This window comes from Lepisosteus oculatus, chromosome 1 (genome assembly GCF_040954835.1).
Source record: "Lepisosteus oculatus isolate fLepOcu1 chromosome 1, fLepOcu1.hap2, whole genome shotgun sequence".
Classification (NCBI taxonomy): Eukaryota; Metazoa; Chordata; class Actinopteri; order Semionotiformes; family Lepisosteidae; genus Lepisosteus; species Lepisosteus oculatus.
In genome coordinates, this window is record NC_090696.1 from 16,233,716 (window position 1) to 16,251,245 (window position 17,530).

The 17,530-nt window shown below is 48.4% G+C and overlaps 1 protein-coding gene across 1 annotated transcript in view; it reads left to right on the forward strand.

Annotated features, from left to right (window-relative positions):
* itga5 (integrin, alpha 5 (fibronectin receptor, alpha polypeptide)) overlaps window positions 1–17,530 on the forward strand; it is a 67,253-nt gene that overhangs the window by 42,781 nt on the left and 6,942 nt on the right. The window contains exons 19-27 of the mRNA XM_069180988.1: window positions 1,768–1,835; window positions 5,039–5,189; window positions 5,403–5,495; window positions 7,004–7,083; window positions 7,928–8,008; window positions 8,589–8,694; window positions 9,047–9,205; window positions 11,925–12,035; window positions 14,941–15,054. Coding sequence (XP_069037089.1) covers window positions 1,768–1,835; window positions 5,039–5,189; window positions 5,403–5,495; window positions 7,004–7,083; window positions 7,928–8,008; window positions 8,589–8,694; window positions 9,047–9,205; window positions 11,925–12,035; window positions 14,941–15,054 — 963 coding nt within the window. The remainder of the gene's footprint in view (window positions 1–1,767; window positions 1,836–5,038; window positions 5,190–5,402; window positions 5,496–7,003; window positions 7,084–7,927; window positions 8,009–8,588; window positions 8,695–9,046; window positions 9,206–11,924; window positions 12,036–14,940; window positions 15,055–17,530) is intronic.

Sequence of the window (17,530 nt, forward strand, 5' to 3'; positions counted from 1 at the left end):
GCAAAAGAAACGATGACAAATGCAGGGCTTCTCCCCGGGGTTGCCTTGGCCAGATGTCTAAATGAATGGCTGTCAAAGCAGTTCTGCCTACATTGCAAAGCAGGAAACAAAGTCCCCTTCCACTCCACACCTGCTCGTCACCTGTGTTCCACTGTTCTGATTTCAGAAATGAACTCGAATTCCCTGTTTCCCCCCCCCCCCCCCCCCAGCCCATTTCTAAAACCTGATCCTGGGCCAGGACAGTTATACTGGCCGCAGCAGACCTTAATGAGAATTGGCCCGCTCTCTAATTACAGGGGTGGCTGTGCTTTGATATGGGTGTACCAGGAGCTCTGCACACACAGGGAAGCAATTAGGAAGGCGGGGCTTGTAGCCCTTCATGATATAAGAGGCTCCACTCTCTCTCTCTCTGGTTTCTCTGTGGCATATTGGGTGTTGCCACGTGTGGCAAGCCTGCGGGCTGCCACGCTCTCCTCTGATGTGGCCCCTGTCAAGCGTGCCAGCGGTTTCGTGAGTGATGCCATGGCTAAGACGTTACGGGTTCAAATGGCATCTGAAAACCCTATGAACACAAGGAGAGGTTTCAAGGTGGAGGAGGCCATTCGGCCTGTGTTTTTGCTGGATGGGTTCCGCAGGAGAGCGTGCTGGTCCAGGGAATTCCCCCACACAGCTTTTTGCAATAACCCAGTGAATCAGGTTTTGCAATTCGGCTCAATATTTAATCCCAGGCACCCACCACTCTTTGTGTAAAGCTTCCCTTTCTCCATATTCATGCAGTTTAATTCTTCAGTTTTAATTTGTCTCAGGTCTTGAGGCTAGTGGGTTCCCCATGTCAGGCCTGGTAAAGATGGCGAACAGGAATGAATTCTTTGCAGTTGTCTCTGCTCCAGGTTTGAGAAATAGAGCTTTTCACACCTTTAGTCACACAGCACTGCAGGACCTGATTCTGTGCCTGATCCTCAGTTTTTACTTCACTTGAAATTGTAGTGAGAGCTGGGGGCTGCGTCTCAAAGTGAAAAAATAACACTACTTTCCCACTTCAGAGGATGTGCAGTTGTGTGACTTGGCCGGATTGTTTCAGGAGGAGCTCGGAAGATTCATGGAGCGCCGATGGGATTTTGTATCCCTTATTCCCTGGTGGAATGTGGCGGTCACAGAACTGTATCCAGTTGGCTGTGACAGAAAAGGTTTTTAAAATAAAGTTTTGAGAAGTCAAATGGTTTTCAGTTGATCACTGTTTTGTTTGTCTGGAGAATATCCTCAGAAAACTTGCACCAATTTTTTTCCTGACTGGACAGTTGTTAACCGATTGAAGGGGATATTATATACAAGCAATAAAACATAACATGATAAAACTCCTGCAGTCAAATTGTAAATGGTTTGTGCAGCGTAGACTCTTAAAGGCAGTTTGTGTTTTACATCTGTTTATGTGGATTTTTATTCAAGACCACAGAGATCAGGGCATTTAAATATCAGCACGGCTTTTTTTCACACAGCAGGCTTGTCATTTCAAATCACCTTGGTTGCTGCTGTTTTCAGGGGTCCCCTTCAATATGGTCTTTTAGTCCTTGTGGGAAGAACTGCAGCTGCAGCAGCAGGGTGGTAAAACTCAATCCTGTCCATGTTTTGTCTGCCAGAAACCAGCAAATGCCCATGAAATCCATTGCGTTTCTGGATGGCTGGCTACTGGCGTATCAGTCTCTCTCACGGTCTCCCTCTGTTCAGACCTACTTCACAGGTGTCTGTTTGTTGTGTGTTTGTGTTTAGGCCCAGATTCTGCTGGACTGCGGAGAGGACAACATCTGTGTACCAGACTTGAAACTGGCTGTGCATGGGTGAGTCAGGCCTGCTGGGGCTGTGTGTGTCACTCCTGTCCGTACCTCACTGCTCTCACTCCTCTGTCTGGGTCACTCCTGTCCGTACCTCACTCTCACTCCTCTGTCTGGGTCACTCCTGTCCATACCTCACTCTCACTCCTCTGTCTGGGTCACTCCTGTCTGTACCTCACTGCTGTCACTCCTGTCTGGGTCACTCCTGTCTGTACCTCACTGCTCATTGGCGCCATGCGTGCTCATCCCCAGCTGACACCCGCTCATGTGTAGGGGGAACCAAAAAGTGGTTGGTGTAGGAGATGTCCCATGCTGGATATGTGGGATGAACAGGACTATAGCCTAGGTGGACAGATATTTTGCTGTAAGTCATTTTCGGATCAGCAGAAACCTTGTGGGGCTCTAGGACAGGGTTTGAAACTTTTAATCAAGGGTTCATGGGAGGGTGAAAATCAACAATGAGGTTTTAGTGTTTGAGGATTTTACGATGGCTCACAGGTGCTTAGCTGTGCTCGTACAAGTGGACAGGGTCACTTTGTCAGTAGTACAGGTAAACGCAGGAGAACAGATCAGAAGAGTTTTGGAAATATAGCTACTAGAGAGCTCCTGACTGAGACTGTGGCACTACTGAAGGCGTGTCCCCAAAGCATAACAGCAGGTCTGAGCCAGGCAGGGTGCGATGCTGGGAAATCCTGGTTCCTCTCTCACCCAGTGGAGCTGGTTTGTAGCCCCAGGGCACCCGGTAGGGTCGCTGGTGTACCAGGTCACGGTCAGTGCTCCCCAACAGGGTGCAGGGTGGGACAGAAGTGCAAACAGGTGCAGCCAGTTTGGAGAAGGGGAGGAGGAGGACAGGGTGGAAGTGGCTGGAACCGAAAGATGAAAGAAATTGATTTCAGCAAAAGAAAAAAAAGATGCTGAGGTCGGAGAACTATCAGCTCCTTTTGAAGCTGTTGCATACGTCTGCTGGACTTTGATTAAAGAAACCTGCCTGTACACTTCAAAACTGAACAGCTCAGCTGTTCCTTTTATTTTGGATTGTTTTTTAATTTGTTTTTAACTGCTCTTTCACACCTGCAGATGCTCTTGATCATTGATCCCAGTCCCTTCCATACTACCGAGCACACTTCAGAAAAACCCATACGAATCTTTGGTTTACTTCTGTTCACCCGCTGAGAGGGAAGCAGACTTTCGGTATTATTAATCTGGGTCTAGATATCAGCTAGCATGGCGAGGAGAGACCCAGCAGAAATGGCAGGAGAAATCAAACAGACCGCATCTGAGGGAGGTTCTGAGGAGAAAGCACAGCAAAGTTATGATATTCTAGGGTACTGTGTTCCAGGAGCTCCATAAAAAGATATGGGAAATCAAGAAATTAAAAACATGTGGTGTCACCTCGTCTTTTAGGCTGGAGAATTCTGTTCTGTGCACATGTGGTGTAGTTCTCAGGAACTTTATGCTGGCATAGCACATGATTTCTTTTTAGTTTTAGAGTCCGTTGTTGTGCATGTGTTGAAGGCATGGCACAAAGAAAGATCAAGGCAACCCTGAATATGATAACCCCTGAAGAGCACTTTGCATTATGTAAATTTATACAGATTATTTGCACATGCATTTAATTGTAGTCTTATTAAGCATGTTTGCAATGGAACTATGCACAGAACACTGTAATGATGCAAATGTATATATAATTAAGTAATTGCCAACAATGTGCACTATGTAAATGTTTACAATGCAAAATTGTGCTGGGATATTTTCGTGCTTTCAATTAGTTTGGCTGGAAAGTGAGAGCAGTCTGAGGTGCTGTCACCTTTATTCTGAGTGGCTTAGAAGCTTTGATTCAATGCACAGACGGACTTTGTTGAGAGGACCCTTGAGAATCTTTATACTTAGAGGTTCAGATGCACTAGTTGAGAGAAACATATTTTTTCCAGGTTCTTAACTCCAGTGCCTCAGCTAAGAGTGCGATTGCTTCTGACACCCTTGCAACTTGCATGGCACATTTAACTCAAACAAAGTTTCCCTTTTTTTCGTCATGAACGAAGCTGTTTCACCACCCGCCAGAGAAACTCCAGCATTTGAAATATTGATTGTCCTGCTTCCTCTGCAGAACTTTATGAGGGCTGGGACATAATTGGAATCAGCTGTGCTTCCCTCATATGGAAACTCTTATTGTATTCAGGGCCGTGGGGAGGGAGGAGACTGTACAGTCCTGTTCTCTGCACTATCACATGTCCAACATTATTGCTACATTGAATACATGGAAGGGAATTTGAAAGGGAGGGGGGTTAGGTTTTCCTGAGACAAATCTTCCTGATGTGATTTTTGGTAATATCCCAGCTCTCACTATCCCAGAAGAAAGGAGCCTAAAACCAGTTGCTGGCCAGGCCTGAGCCTGGTCTCTGCGTTCGTGTGAAAGACAGCAGGGCGATTCCCCTGTGACTGGCATTGATTGCACTGTCCTCCACCCTAGCGAGAAGGTCCAAGTGCCTGCCAGATGCACTGATTTTTAAATGATTTGTTAAAAACATGTAAAAGATGATAGCAGCCACTCCATCCCCTCCAGGGTGCTGCGTCGCCGGTGAATCTGGCGTGACAAGTTCTGGTGCTGGTCGCGTCCTCGTTGGTAATTGGCTGCGGACAGGAGGGGAACGGATGTGAGGTGACGGGGACCCCGACAGGCCTCAGTGCGCTCAGCGTGGTAAAGGCGATGACTGTGGGTTCAGCTCAGGCGGGCCGGATCGCTCCTGCGCCGCTAGCTGACTGGGGTTCCCCCAGGCTGTGGGGCGCAGCTGCCTGTGGTCTGCCGGGGTTGCCTGGGTTCGCCCTGTAGAGGCTTGGGCGAGACGAGCAGCCGCCCCCCTCCTGTCCTGTCCGGTGGCAGGAGGGCGTGTCCACATGTTCTCACAGGAAAGTCTCACCTGAGCACATGATCTTCGGGAAGGACAATGTGAGCTGGGAGCAGTGGGAAGAGCAAGTATATTCCACATTGAAAAATACTAAACTAGTGATGTCAGACTCCCTGTGGAATATTTCCTTCCCCACTGGGGAAGGGTTGCAAGTAAGAAGAGCCCCCCATCAGTGCTTTGGGAGCTCATAGCATCACAATCTCCTGTTCAAAAACTCCCAAGATGGCTCTTAAACGCTGGCTTGTATGCTTTTGAGGGGCGTGGGATTGGAGGCCTGATGTCTTGTGGCCTTCTCGTTTGCAGCGACAAGAAAGAGGTCTACCTGGGCGACGACAACTCCCTGACCCTCACCTTCAACGCGCGGAACGAGGGAGAGGGAGGGGCATACGAGGCGGAGCTGTATGTCATCCCTCCCCCCGAAGCCGATTACAGCGGGATTGTACGCAATAACGAGGTTGGTCCTCCTGGCCTGCTACTTCTTTCTCGGACGTCAATACAGCTCCACCTAATTGTTAACTATATATACATAGTTATGTTACTCACAAATCATGAAACTGTATTCTGTATTCACACCAAACTGTCGCTGTTCTGATGATGCAGTCCTGGGTCGGGGCTCGGCTCAGGCGATGCATTGTGCTAATGCTGTGCGTTGCCCCATGTCTTTCAGAGCCTCTCTCAGCTGACCTGCAGCTATGAAATGCTAAACCAGACGCGAGTTGTCATCTGTGATCTGGGCAACCCTATGAAGTCTGGCACCAGCGTAAGAATCTGGCTTTTAAACTTTGTCTTTATTCCAGTGTCTGTTCTTGAGCAATTCCCCCGGGCCTTTACAGAAATGTTCCTGTAGGTTCTTGCTCTTCAATAAAGGGGCTTTAAAAATAATTCTCCTCCCAACCACTTGAGGCATTGGATCAGTTAACAATACAATGCCCTCTATTTGTTCTTAACTGGAGTTTTCAGTTAGAACGTTTTTTTTCCCCATTATCCCTAAACAAGAGGGAAGGCAATCTTATCATGTAGGCACATCCTCTTATCACAACAACTGATGCAGTCCTGAGTTTTTCAAAACTACTCTATTTTGTTTCCGTCAACACCTCAGGCCCCTCTTCGGATTTGCCAGTTAGATTAGTCCACATGTGTGTATTACATGTAGCTGTGGTGAAATACAGATTATATACACAGACTGTGCATCGTTAAAGATGTCCTTTCTTGCTCACTGCCTGGCTGGAGCTCGAACAGTGGGGCTTTTGTGTCTGCTGGGGGACAGAGGCAGCGAAAGGAAGTTAACTCTGATCCCATGTGGTTACTGGCCTCAGAGAAACAGGAAGAGCCCAGCAGGGAGCGCAGGGCAGGAGCGTACCATGTGGTTTTAAAGCCATCACCACAAGGGCTTCCTGTCATGACCTTCGTTTGGGAGTGCAACATTTTTAGTGCTTTTAAAGGTGCTATATAACTGTTTTATTATTATTATTAATAAGGGAGTTTCATTATGGCTCCTAAACACATTAATGACAAAACCTGGTTGTCTATAGATCACTCTTTAGAGCATCGTGCAGAAGGACACCTTGGAACACTCATCAAAACGCAGTTTGCGTGTCCCCGTGTGTTTAAGCCTGACCTTGCCTGTCCACCTACTCCTTCTGCACCAGCTCTTTGCCTCAGTCCACCTTGGGGGACGGGAGGGGGCCGAGTCGGTCGTTCTCTCAGCCAAGCGGGAGGTAGCAAAATCTGTGTCAAATCACGAACGCCCTGACCTGCTCTATGTCCGTGTTCATTAGCAGCTACTAAAATGAGCTTGTTATTGACACCAGTGTTCTGCATTCTGGCGCACAGTGTTTAATGATTTCAGAAATGCACGAAGAAGCTGGTCTCGCTGTCCAGACAGCACAGGAGCAGTGCAGGACATTGGACTGCAGTTTCACCTGGATAGCAATTTGTATTTTCAGCTTAGTTTAAGTGTCACTCTGAGCCTTCAGCTTGAGCATACTTGTAGGGTGTCCTCTAGAGTTCCAATAGACACTCTAATTAGAGTGTCTTCGTTAGTTATTTCTACACCTCAAAAAGATAAGAGCCTGGAATACGTCTTTCCAGCCTTTGAATACCCCCCCCCCCCCCAAACATGTGTCGATCACGCGCCCCGCGCTGGGGGGCAGATCCGTTCAGCCTGGGCTGGTGCAGGTGTGGAGCAGCTGCGCGAGGCTGGCAGTCCAGTGTGACTCTGACAGCCCTCGCGCCCCCCGCCCTGACGCACTGCCCCTCTCCTTTCAGCTCTGGGGTGGCCTGCGCTTCACCGTCCCCAACCTCGACGACTCCCGGCGCGCCGTGCACTTCGACTTCCAGATCCGCAGGTACGTCGGCGTCCTGCCGCAACATCCCGGGAATGAACCGGGGGGAGAATTGACTCTGATGAGCTTTTGTAAGGAGATCTGTACCCCTGAAGTCTGGGCACGGGCTCTCACGAGGAAGTGTGTGTTTGCAGAGTCCTGCGATCAGCTGTCTAAAACATCTCAGGTTCAGGACAGTAAGGGTGTTGCACATAGGAGCTGAGCACATGAATTAAATACTGAAGTCACGGGCAAAGATATTCATGTATTTAAGGTAATTTTTCATCGGGCAAACATCACAATAGTCTTGGCTTTTTTCCCCTCTCTGTGTCCCATCTTTTGCTGCTAAACCATCAAAAATAAAAAAGAGACAGCCTGTTCAAAACCCTAAAGCACAGTTAAAGCACGTGGCTGTGGATATCCTCTGTCAAAGATTTGGAGACTGCAATACGTTTCACGCAGTACTTGAATCTTAAAATCGCCCTCCCCACCAGTCCTGTGGAGTGTCACACATGCAAATCCAAAGTTTGATATGTACCGCTGTGTTTTACACTCCGTTGTTTTAATGACTAGTCAGAAATGTAAGACAGCTGGCCAAAGAGGATATTATTTGGCCCATCTGGTCTGTTTAGTTGATGGTAGATAATCAGTCACAGAACCCCATCTTACTGTTGCTTAAGGGAGCTGGCCTCAATAACACATCAGGGTGATTTGTTCCAGACATCCACAACTCTTTGTGCAAAGAGGTGATTCCTCTTTTCAGTCCTACTCATAATTTATACTTGTGGCTCCCGGTCCCTTATTTCACTGGTCTGTTTTAAAAGCTGTAAGAGATGAGTGATCCTCTGTTTTATTTCTTTCTTCCCAGTAAAAATGAAAATAATTCCCGCAGCGATGTGGTATCCTACAAGCTGGATGTGGCAGTGCTGTCGGACGTCATCTTGCAGGGGTGAGGAAATGGAAGCATTGATAGCGTCAGATGCCCAGATGGGTGGGAATGTTGGGTATTATGTGACCAAAAGGAGTATAACAAGTATGGCTGTATACATTGACAACAGTCCTGCAGGCCATGTGACATCTCACAGTGTCATTGGTGTACAGTGCATTACCATTTGGGTCACAGTGCAGTTGCCTTTCATCTAACAACACACTTGATCATGTCACCTCATGCCTGATGATAATCCACACCAGGCTTCAGACCATCTGTGTGAGCAGGGTCTGGGAACGACCCTGTACTTTTTAAAATGTTGCACTTTTTTTTCCCCTTGGTTATTTAAAAGGTGCCCATCACGCCAGGTTTATTTGGCTGATGCAGTTATCTGCTGGGCCTTTAACTGGAAGAATTCAGGTGAAGCAGCCTGCTCAAGGGTACAACAGCTGGGATTTGAATCCCCAGCTTTCCAGCCGGGAGTCCCGAATTGTTACTGCTGCTCCACGGTGCTCTCCTGCTGCTGTCCGGAGCGGATGTGTTTATACGCCAGTCTGTCAGGGTGCGTGTGAGTGACCGGATTCTGTCTCGGCGTCGGCAGGGTGTCTCGTCCGGACAAGGTCATCTTTCCTCCGGCCAACTGGAAGGCCACTAAGCGACCGGTGACCGAGCAGGATGTCGGCCCCCTGGTTCACCACGTGTACGAGGTGAGCGACCGCAGAACAGCCTGACCGACCAACCTCTCCCCAGGGCAGATTCTTGTTCATACCTGTCTCTGGCCTCTGTCTCCTACCATGTTCTGCTGGGCCAGTGAACAGGGTAAAAACTCTTTGAACGGAAAGAGATTTTCACTGTTCTCACCTTTTTTCCCCCAGGCGTGATCATATAAGCCCTCTTGACGGGACTAATTAAGATTAACATAACCTTAAGGCACTGGTGAAAGCCACCCATAGTAATAAACACAGTGCTCCTGTAATGACGCTGCCATCTGAGCTGCTGCCTCTACTGCTGGTGTGTTGATGCTTCGTCTTCTCACTGCTGTCTCTCTTTTCTTCCCAGCTGGTGAACCATGGTCCTAGTCTGATCAGCCACACCCTCCTGGAGCTGCATTGTCCAATGAAAATCCAGAACCACCAGCTGATGTACCCTGTGGAGGTCATGACCCAGGGCCCCCTGAACTGCACCACTAACAAAACCATCAACCCACAGCAGCTCAAGGTAGGAAGGAACAGCTCTACCCTGTATAATAATGATGATAATAATAATAATAATAATTGCTTACACTTATATAGCGCTTTTCTGGACACTCCACTCAAAGCGCTTTACAGGTAATGGGGACTCCCCTTCGCCACCACCAGTTTGCAGCCCCACCTGGTTCATATACTGGACATGCTAATAATTGTTAGTTGGCACTACAGTTGTACATTGTAGGGTCCAGCTTAGGTTTACCAAATACTGAACGGCTCAGCACAGTCACATCTGATGGAGCAGGACGTTGAACTTCTGTTCATGCAAATGCTTAATTGTCCCCCCCCCCCCCTAAATTTGTAAGGTGTGCAATGTTCAGAACAGTTTTTTTTAATTGGTTATTTCAATAAATTCATTCAGGCTTTGGGCTATAAATCAGAGCTCTGAAGGACAAAGAACAGCACAGAAGCGCAGCCTGATCTGGAAGGAAGTGTTTGTACTAATGGCTGTAATGATATGTATGCACACCCATTAAAGCTCTGTCTCCTCTCGATGTTATTATTGGTCACATGGATCTTGATGACTCCTGTTCTGACTTAGTGGGTCATCTTTGAAGATGCTTCGTCTAAAAATACCCTGGGGTCTGCTGTGCACTCGAAACAAACATGCGTCCTGTGTGCAACTGTAGGAGCCCTTCCCTTTCCCCAGAAAGCATGCACGCTCTGATCTGATCAGTGCCGCAGAGACGGTAGATCGCGTCTCACGCACTTGAAGAGGAAGGAGGCTTCTAGTGCACGGGCGAGCGTCTCCTGTCTCGCAGGCTTTCCCTGGCCCATAGCTCAACATTTACGTTTTAATTAATCATCTCAGGCTGGGCATGGCACAGCACAACACCATTTTTAATTTTCTTCCTCCCTCCCCCGCCCTCCTTCAACAAGAAACTGAAGTTCAGTCTCGGGCTGTTTATTTCCAGCTCGGCGTGGGGCTATGCGTGTGTGACAACGGGAGTTATTGGTTCTAAGCAGCACCAGATGTGAACAGATGTGCTTGCCCTTTTCAGAGGTTTCACTTTTCCTTTAGGGGCTGGACTGGGTGATCGGGGGGGTTGAGCCAGCCTGGCTCTGTGGTGCATCCTGGGTTTTTACAAAGCAGACTGAAATCGGTGGCCTGCTCATTTTCCATTTGTTTTTTAACTCTTGGAAAAATACACAGCTGTGATGCACTACAGCGTAGCAGAACTTTTAAATTGCTGTTGTATCTTTATGGTTCTGAGATTTTCCATTCTTTGCGATCAGTCTCACTCCCCTCAAACATCTGTTGAGTAGACTCACTCCCTTAATAAACCTCGAGAGACAAATACCCACAGTTGCAAGGAGCGGAGCTGTTTCTGTTTGGTGACTTTAATGATATTTTTACTGATGGGCAGCAAGTTTCTGTATCCTGAAAACATTCCCTATCGGCAATAAACCTTTTACATATCTGCCTGCTTTACCCTCTTTCACAAATTCTGATTCTGCCAGCCAAAATCTCTAAAAGGGAGAGGTATGTAACGAGAAGAAATGCATGGTTGTTCCCTTATTATGCTGTGCAATTTATTGCTGTTTTTAAAAGAATCTTGTGTAGAATAAATTGGATTTAAGCGAAGAACAATAATACGTTTACAGTTCTAATAATTTCACAGTGATAAGTGATACTGATTTTATTTAACAAGCACGAGGCAATGAGCATTTGTAAATTAATTTTACCCAGAACTGTTGCTTACAGCCTTGGTTTACACCGAGCAGCAGCTGGGCCATTTCCATTATTCAGCTCCATTGTCGGGGTGCTGATCCACCCCAGCATCACTTGGTCTCTCAGTGTAACCAGCCCGCCGCAATCTCCATTACATGGGTATGGAAAAGAAAATTGTTCCCAGATGTTCCAGGTGTTTTCTTGATGACACCCCTAATTCCTAATCCCCTGTTCTCGGTCCCCTTTTGGTCTTCCCAACCCTTAACTGCAGGAATATTGGGAATGATGGATCATCATGTAGCTTTCAAGCCCTTGTAATGGGCAAGTCATGCATGTCTCAGTTTGTTTCCAGATCCTTTAGAAATGATTTAGTTCTTTTGCGTTGTTGTCCATAGTGAACGCTTTTAATAAAATGGAACAGGCACGGACTGGACCAAAAACCCTGACCAGCAGCTGGGAAGCACTGTTTTTGCTTGGCACACCATGATGTTGTGAGAGCAGAGGAGAGCTTAAATCCTGAAGGGTTAGAGGGTTGGGTATTGTGTTCTTGGAAGCTCTGTGTACAATAAACTTGTAGAATAGAGATAAATTGGGGCGGAGCGGTGGCACTGTGGCTAAGGCTGGAAGGTTGCCGGTTCGAATCCCGCAGCCGGCAGAGGAATCCTACTCCGTTGGGCCCCTGAGCAAGGCCCTTAACCCCAACTGCTCCAGGGGCGCCGTACAATGGCTGACCCTGCTCTCTGACCCCGGGCTCTCTACCTGTCTGTGTGTCTGTTTGTTGTAAATGTTCTTGATTGTTGGCACATTTCTGGATCATTTCCACTCTGTGGTTGTGTCATGCATGTCTACAGTTCATTGATACCTGCCTAGCCTTCTCCAGATCATATCCTATATGCAATTGAAATTGGTTTTTCAAATGGAAAGGCTGGAGTGTAATCGAAAGTTGCAACGTCTGACGCAGGACAGCCCGAGCTGAATCGAGCGCCTCTTATTTCTTCTCTGGGTTCTGATTCCCCAGCTCCAGCAGTCGCCCACTGAGCAGCCGTTGGTTCTGACCCCCAGCCCGGATCAGCACCGCGTTCAGAAGAGAGAGGCTTCTCGAGACCCCCTCTCCGAGCTCGGCACGTTGGTGAGTGACCGCTCTGCGCAAGTCGGGGGTACCGCTGGGGTGATTTGTTTGTTATTGATCCCATTGAAACGTCCTCTAGTGGATGGAAGGTGTAAGTGAATGCACCGTGTCAAGGGACTTACCCAGAGTGTCTGGGAGTTGTATGTACAGGGACCTTGGATTTCTGCCTCAGATGAAGATGAGGTTCAGTTTGATTCAGTGCCGAGATCAGGAACACGCAGTGAGTCAGTGGTTGAACCAGGTGCCCTGCGGCTTATTTTAAACACTGGGAGCGCCAGCTTGAAGTTCTGTCATCCACTGCTGTACGAGGATTCAGACCACTGCTGGTGTAACGTCAGTCACCATAGAACTCCCATGCTGATCAGGTGTCCGGATTTGCCAAAACATCTGCCCCTTCCTCGTAGGCAGCCTCCGCTCCTCCATGTGTCCAGCTCCTGCTTTGTTTAAATTCAGACGTCGGTTTTTTAAAAGCTCAGGAGCTGCCCTTCTGTGTGCTTTTCAGCGCCCAGCGTTAAACTCGAGTAGAGCAATGAAGGGCAAGCAAGGCTCTCTGCACGCAGGCTGATTAAAAGTGTCAGTTCCAGAGGTCACCCGGGCCGCTAAGTGCCGTGACTTGTGGCGATTCAGGAGGTCTGGGGTTGCGGTGGGGAAGGAGGGGGTGCTGGGAGAAGTACAGGTGTGTTTGTGAATGTGTTGGAGGGGCACAGTTCAGGGTAGCTCTCTCCGTGTCATCAATCACCTGGATCTAACACTGCAGTTGATGGCTTTATTACACGTGGCCTTGATGTCATTCACTTAATGGCCCATTGGTTCACTCCGTGGCTGGAAGTCTGTGATCCAGCTGTAATTAATGGGAGCTCCCCTGGTGCTCGGACAGAAGCCCCATTGATGAGAGCTGTGAGTCGCACCTGGTACCTGACTCTGTGAAAGAGTCTTTGTCTTCCTGGGCTGCTGCATTAAACCCTCATGCATCCATTTTGCACACTGCAAGGCTAGTAAAAAAAAAAGAGGGTCTCGTTTGACATTGAAGCAAACATGGCGGCTCTGCGCCTTCCGTCTGTTACTGAAAATCAGTACAGTGCCATCCACAGCATTCGTACCACTTTCTAGACGGCTTCCGGCAGATCTCAGAAGCTCAGCAAGCTGGGCCTGGCTCGGGACTTGGGTTCGAGATCTCTAAGGAAAGCCAGCTTGCTGCCGAGGGCGGTGTTGGTGGCACGCTTCCCACTGGATCAGAATTTCCAATTTCAAAACCAGGGCCCCCCTGCCACTGCAACAGTGCATCCTGGGTCATGAGATAGAGATCCGAGGTCCTGACCATTAAAAGATTCCATGGCGCTGTGTGTAAGAGTAAGGGTAAGCACAGTGTCCTAGCTAAACTCCACTCTGGGCTTAAGTATTTGGGCTTTCCTGAAGTCCTCCCTCAGTTTAGCTGGTGGAGCGATTCCTCTTTCCTCCCCTGGGTCCGCTGTGCACTGGGGGCCCCTCCTACATTTGAAACACAATGGGGTGAAAACCACTATATAAATGGATACAAATAGTACTACTGTTATCGTTCTCATCACACTCCTTTTGAAAGTGAGGCTTGGGCAGCAGTTGCTCCGTTATAAATGAGGAAATTCAGCGGTAGGTGCTTGCGGTGTGCCGAGTAACCTCCAGAGTTCTGAACCCCGGCCTGTGTTGAGAACAGAGCTCCCTCTGCCTGCCTGTGCAGGATCTCCTCTCCAGCCTAGTGAGCTCCCAATTCCAGGGCTGTGTTCTTGAGCCGTTCTCAAACTTGTGTTATGAGATCAGAGAGCATGGTGCTGACCTCAAAGGGAAGTTGGTATCGGTGATCTCTTCACGCGCCATTTACCCCAGAAATCTAAATGGCAATTAGGAACTTTTGAAATTGAGAGGGAGGCCTTGGAATGTTCTGGATGGCGTGGCAAATCGTTTTTAATGTTTTTTTGATGCCTGACCTTATAAGACCAAAATTTTCAGCAGGTCCCACCTCCCTGCCAACCCGCTGTCAATGACCAGTCTTGGAGGGAGGCATCCAGGGTCACCCAGGTCTGGGGCATGGTTGGCACTGGACCATAACAAACCCAGGCCCCAGGCTGCAGACCCACAGCAGGCCTCCCTGTCTCCAGGCATTGCCATGGCGACAGCTTGGGCCGCCGTTGGTAGCGAGCTGGAATGTCGGCCTTGCTCTTACCTTATATAGTATCGCCTGTCACTGCCTTTAAATCCGTTGTCTGACTTCAGAAAGCTTTCTTGTACTTCCCGCTGAACTGCGGTGATGGTTCCTCTTCCATTTGAAGGATACATTTTCTGGTGGTTCACTAACCACACTCGCACACAAGCCATCTCCAAACTGAAGGACAGGGCTGTGATGCCCAGACCTGGTCCTGGCTGTGAAATAGCGCCCCCCAGTGCCTAAGTGCCTATGTGCATGACTTGTGAATAGGAAAGAGCTGGGTGAATTCTTTGTACACTGACCTTTGACCTCCCCCAAAATTGAGGAGCCAAAGGCCTGATATGTCGCTTTTTAAAAGGTTGTCGTTTGTATCTTCAAGCAATCAGCTTCTTCATCAAAAATCCTGTGGGTTTTTTCCTTGTATCAGAGCCTTTAATTTTCCAGATTTTTGGTAAATTTCCATTAGCTTCCATATCTCTTCCATACGAGCGCACTGTGGGTATCGTGTTCTGCACCTCCTATGTGCTGGATGGATTAAAAACTGCTGGAATTCCAGAGCCTGGTGGTGGGTGTGTTATTGATAAGAAGTCAATGCATTTGGGAATTCTGTGTTTTATTGTGCTTAAATTGTGCAAGTTCAAGTTCCCAGCAGGCCCGTTTCCCTTCTCCTTTTCCCCGGAACCGGCTCTGACCCTACTCTCCTGTCATCTGCCCCGTCTTCTCCAGAGCTGCTCGCAGGTGGAGTGCTGGAGGCTGCGCTGCGAGGTGGGCCAGCTGGAGAGGGGCACCAGCGCCATCCTGAAAGTCCGCTCCCGCGTCTGGGCAGAGACCTTCACGCAGGTAAGGCACAGGGCTGGTATGGTGTGGGGGCGTGGCCACAAATTGCGATGGGTGTGGTCATACCTTTGTGAGGGGGCGTGGCTGGCTTTTTGCGAGGGGCATGGCCAAAGCAGGGGTGTGTGGTTAAAGCTGGTTGGATTTTTTGCAAGGGCCTTGCGAGGGGCAGGGCCAGGGGGTGTGGTTGAAGCTTTCGTGGGGGTGTGGCTACGGCTGACAAGCAGCGTGTCCGGGGCTGGTGGGCCTTTGGTTATCTGGTGCAACAATGTTTCCTTGAGTCCCTTTGCTCTTTTTTGGGAGTTTCGCCACAATGTCCTTTTAGATGTTGGTGTTTTACTGGCAAAACGTGGAGAGACTAGACAGGGTAATAACTCGCACAGTGCAAGAAAAACAGACCCCAGGCCAAGCACCGGCATCAAACCAAGTCAGTTCTGCAATTCTGCAGGATTTCCATTTATTGGCATTGTGTATTTCTTCGAAAGTTAAGTTAATGCAGTACAGTATTCTGAATAATGCATTGTGAAGGTGACATGGTATTAGAATTGCAGGTAAAAGGAGGTGTGCTGCACTAGCAGGGAGATGGAGGGCATTGGAAGCTGTTAGATACAGGACTGGAGGTCTCCCAGCTGTAAAACCACAGCAGGTAATGCCAATGTAGACTCAGTGGTAACAGTCCACTGTGATGGGAACTACAGCAGACTCCTGTGCTGTAACCTAACCTTGTCTGTCTGCTAGCACAAAGCAGGACCTGGCTCTGTATTTAACTCCAGAAAGAGCAGCTCTCCAAGGGTGAGGTCCCATCAGTTACTGTAAGGTAAAACGGTGCCGTTGGGTCTTTGCGGGGCCAGCCAACTTGTTTCAGTCTGTACACACGCTACACAGGAGCGCTCGGAGAATGAGCAGCGCGCACGCATCTACGGCCGGGAGTGTGTGTGCATTGAAAATCCATTAGCTTGTGGGCTGGGGTTCTCATAGGATTGGAATGTCTAAGCCTTAGTTCTGGAGAGCAGAGCAGCAGCGCAGTTGTTTGCTGTACTCCGGCGCCCCCTGCTGACTGTTGGCCTCCAGGCTAGAATTTGGGTTTCGCCTTTTCAATGGCTTGAAATTCCGTCTGGAGACGGAATGAAAACGACAGATGCTTGGAAGATTGGGCCATTTTAACATTTACAGGCTGTCTGTTCTTTTATGACTTACATGGACAAAGCAGAATTTAATACCGTTCTCAGTTGCAGCTGTCTGTCCATTCCAGATAATTCCAAATAAAGCAACACGTAAATATGCAGCACCTGGTGCTACTTTATATGGAAACACCAGACAGTTGTAAAAACCCGTAGCTCAAATTGCTATGCACTGAGTGTCCATCCAATATCAGAAAGGTTCTTATTCTTGGTACGGGTCATGGCAATCCACACCCAGTCCTGCAAGCATAGGTCACAAGGTTACTACACCCTCAATTTACTTAAGCCCTGTTTAAGCAGCACTTACTGATACTGAACCACAGTACTAATTCCTTACACTTATACAGCACTCTGCTGGACACTTCCCTCAAAGCGTTTTACAGGTAATGGGGACTCCTCTCCACCACCCCTGACGTGCAGCCATAGTGCGCCAGAATGCTCACCACACACCAGCTATCAGTGGGGAGGAGAACAGAGTGATGAAGCCAGTTCAGAGATGGGGATTATTAGGAGGCCATGATTGGTAAAGGCCAATGGGAAATTAGGCCAGGATGCCGGGGTAACACGCCTACTGTCTTGGAGAAACGCCCTGGGATTTTTAATGACCACAGAGAGTCAGGACCTCGGTTTTAGTTCCCAAATGGAACTCAGACAGTACAACCGCGCCCTCTGCTGGAGTAATCGAGTAATTCTGTTACACGAACAAGATGAGTGACTTGGGCCCTGAGCACTCCCCGCAGGTCCGCACTTCTGTGATGTAGCGCAAGTGTGGACTGAAAGTGTGCAAGCATGCGAGGGAGCACCGTTATCAAAAGGGTAATGGGACACTTTCACGTGACGTCACTCGCTGGCTACACGGGCCAGGGTCAGAATGCTTTCTGTTGTTGATGCTTCTTTTCCAGTGGCTAAGTGCAAGTCTTAAGGGATTTTTTTAAAAGATTTTTTTCATTCTCGGGTTGCGGTTGGATGAAATTGAATTTCATCTCGTCTGTCCCCGCACGAGTAGTGACACACTGTGTTCACTCATGTTGAGCAGGCTCGACTCAAAATGGGCGAAGTAAAGGAAAACTTGGCAATACTGCTCAGTTTATTCAAAGCTTTGTACTATTAAATACATTTCATTTAGACTGCACCAGTACAAAAATGACAGTACGAAGAACGTAACGCGTTTCTTGATTTTAAACAGGATTGATTCAGGGTGAACACACTAAACTAAACACGGTAAACTTGACGATACCTCAAAGTTTCGTACTATTAAACAGTCTCTCCGTGTACAAAATACACTGAAAAAATCAAGTATT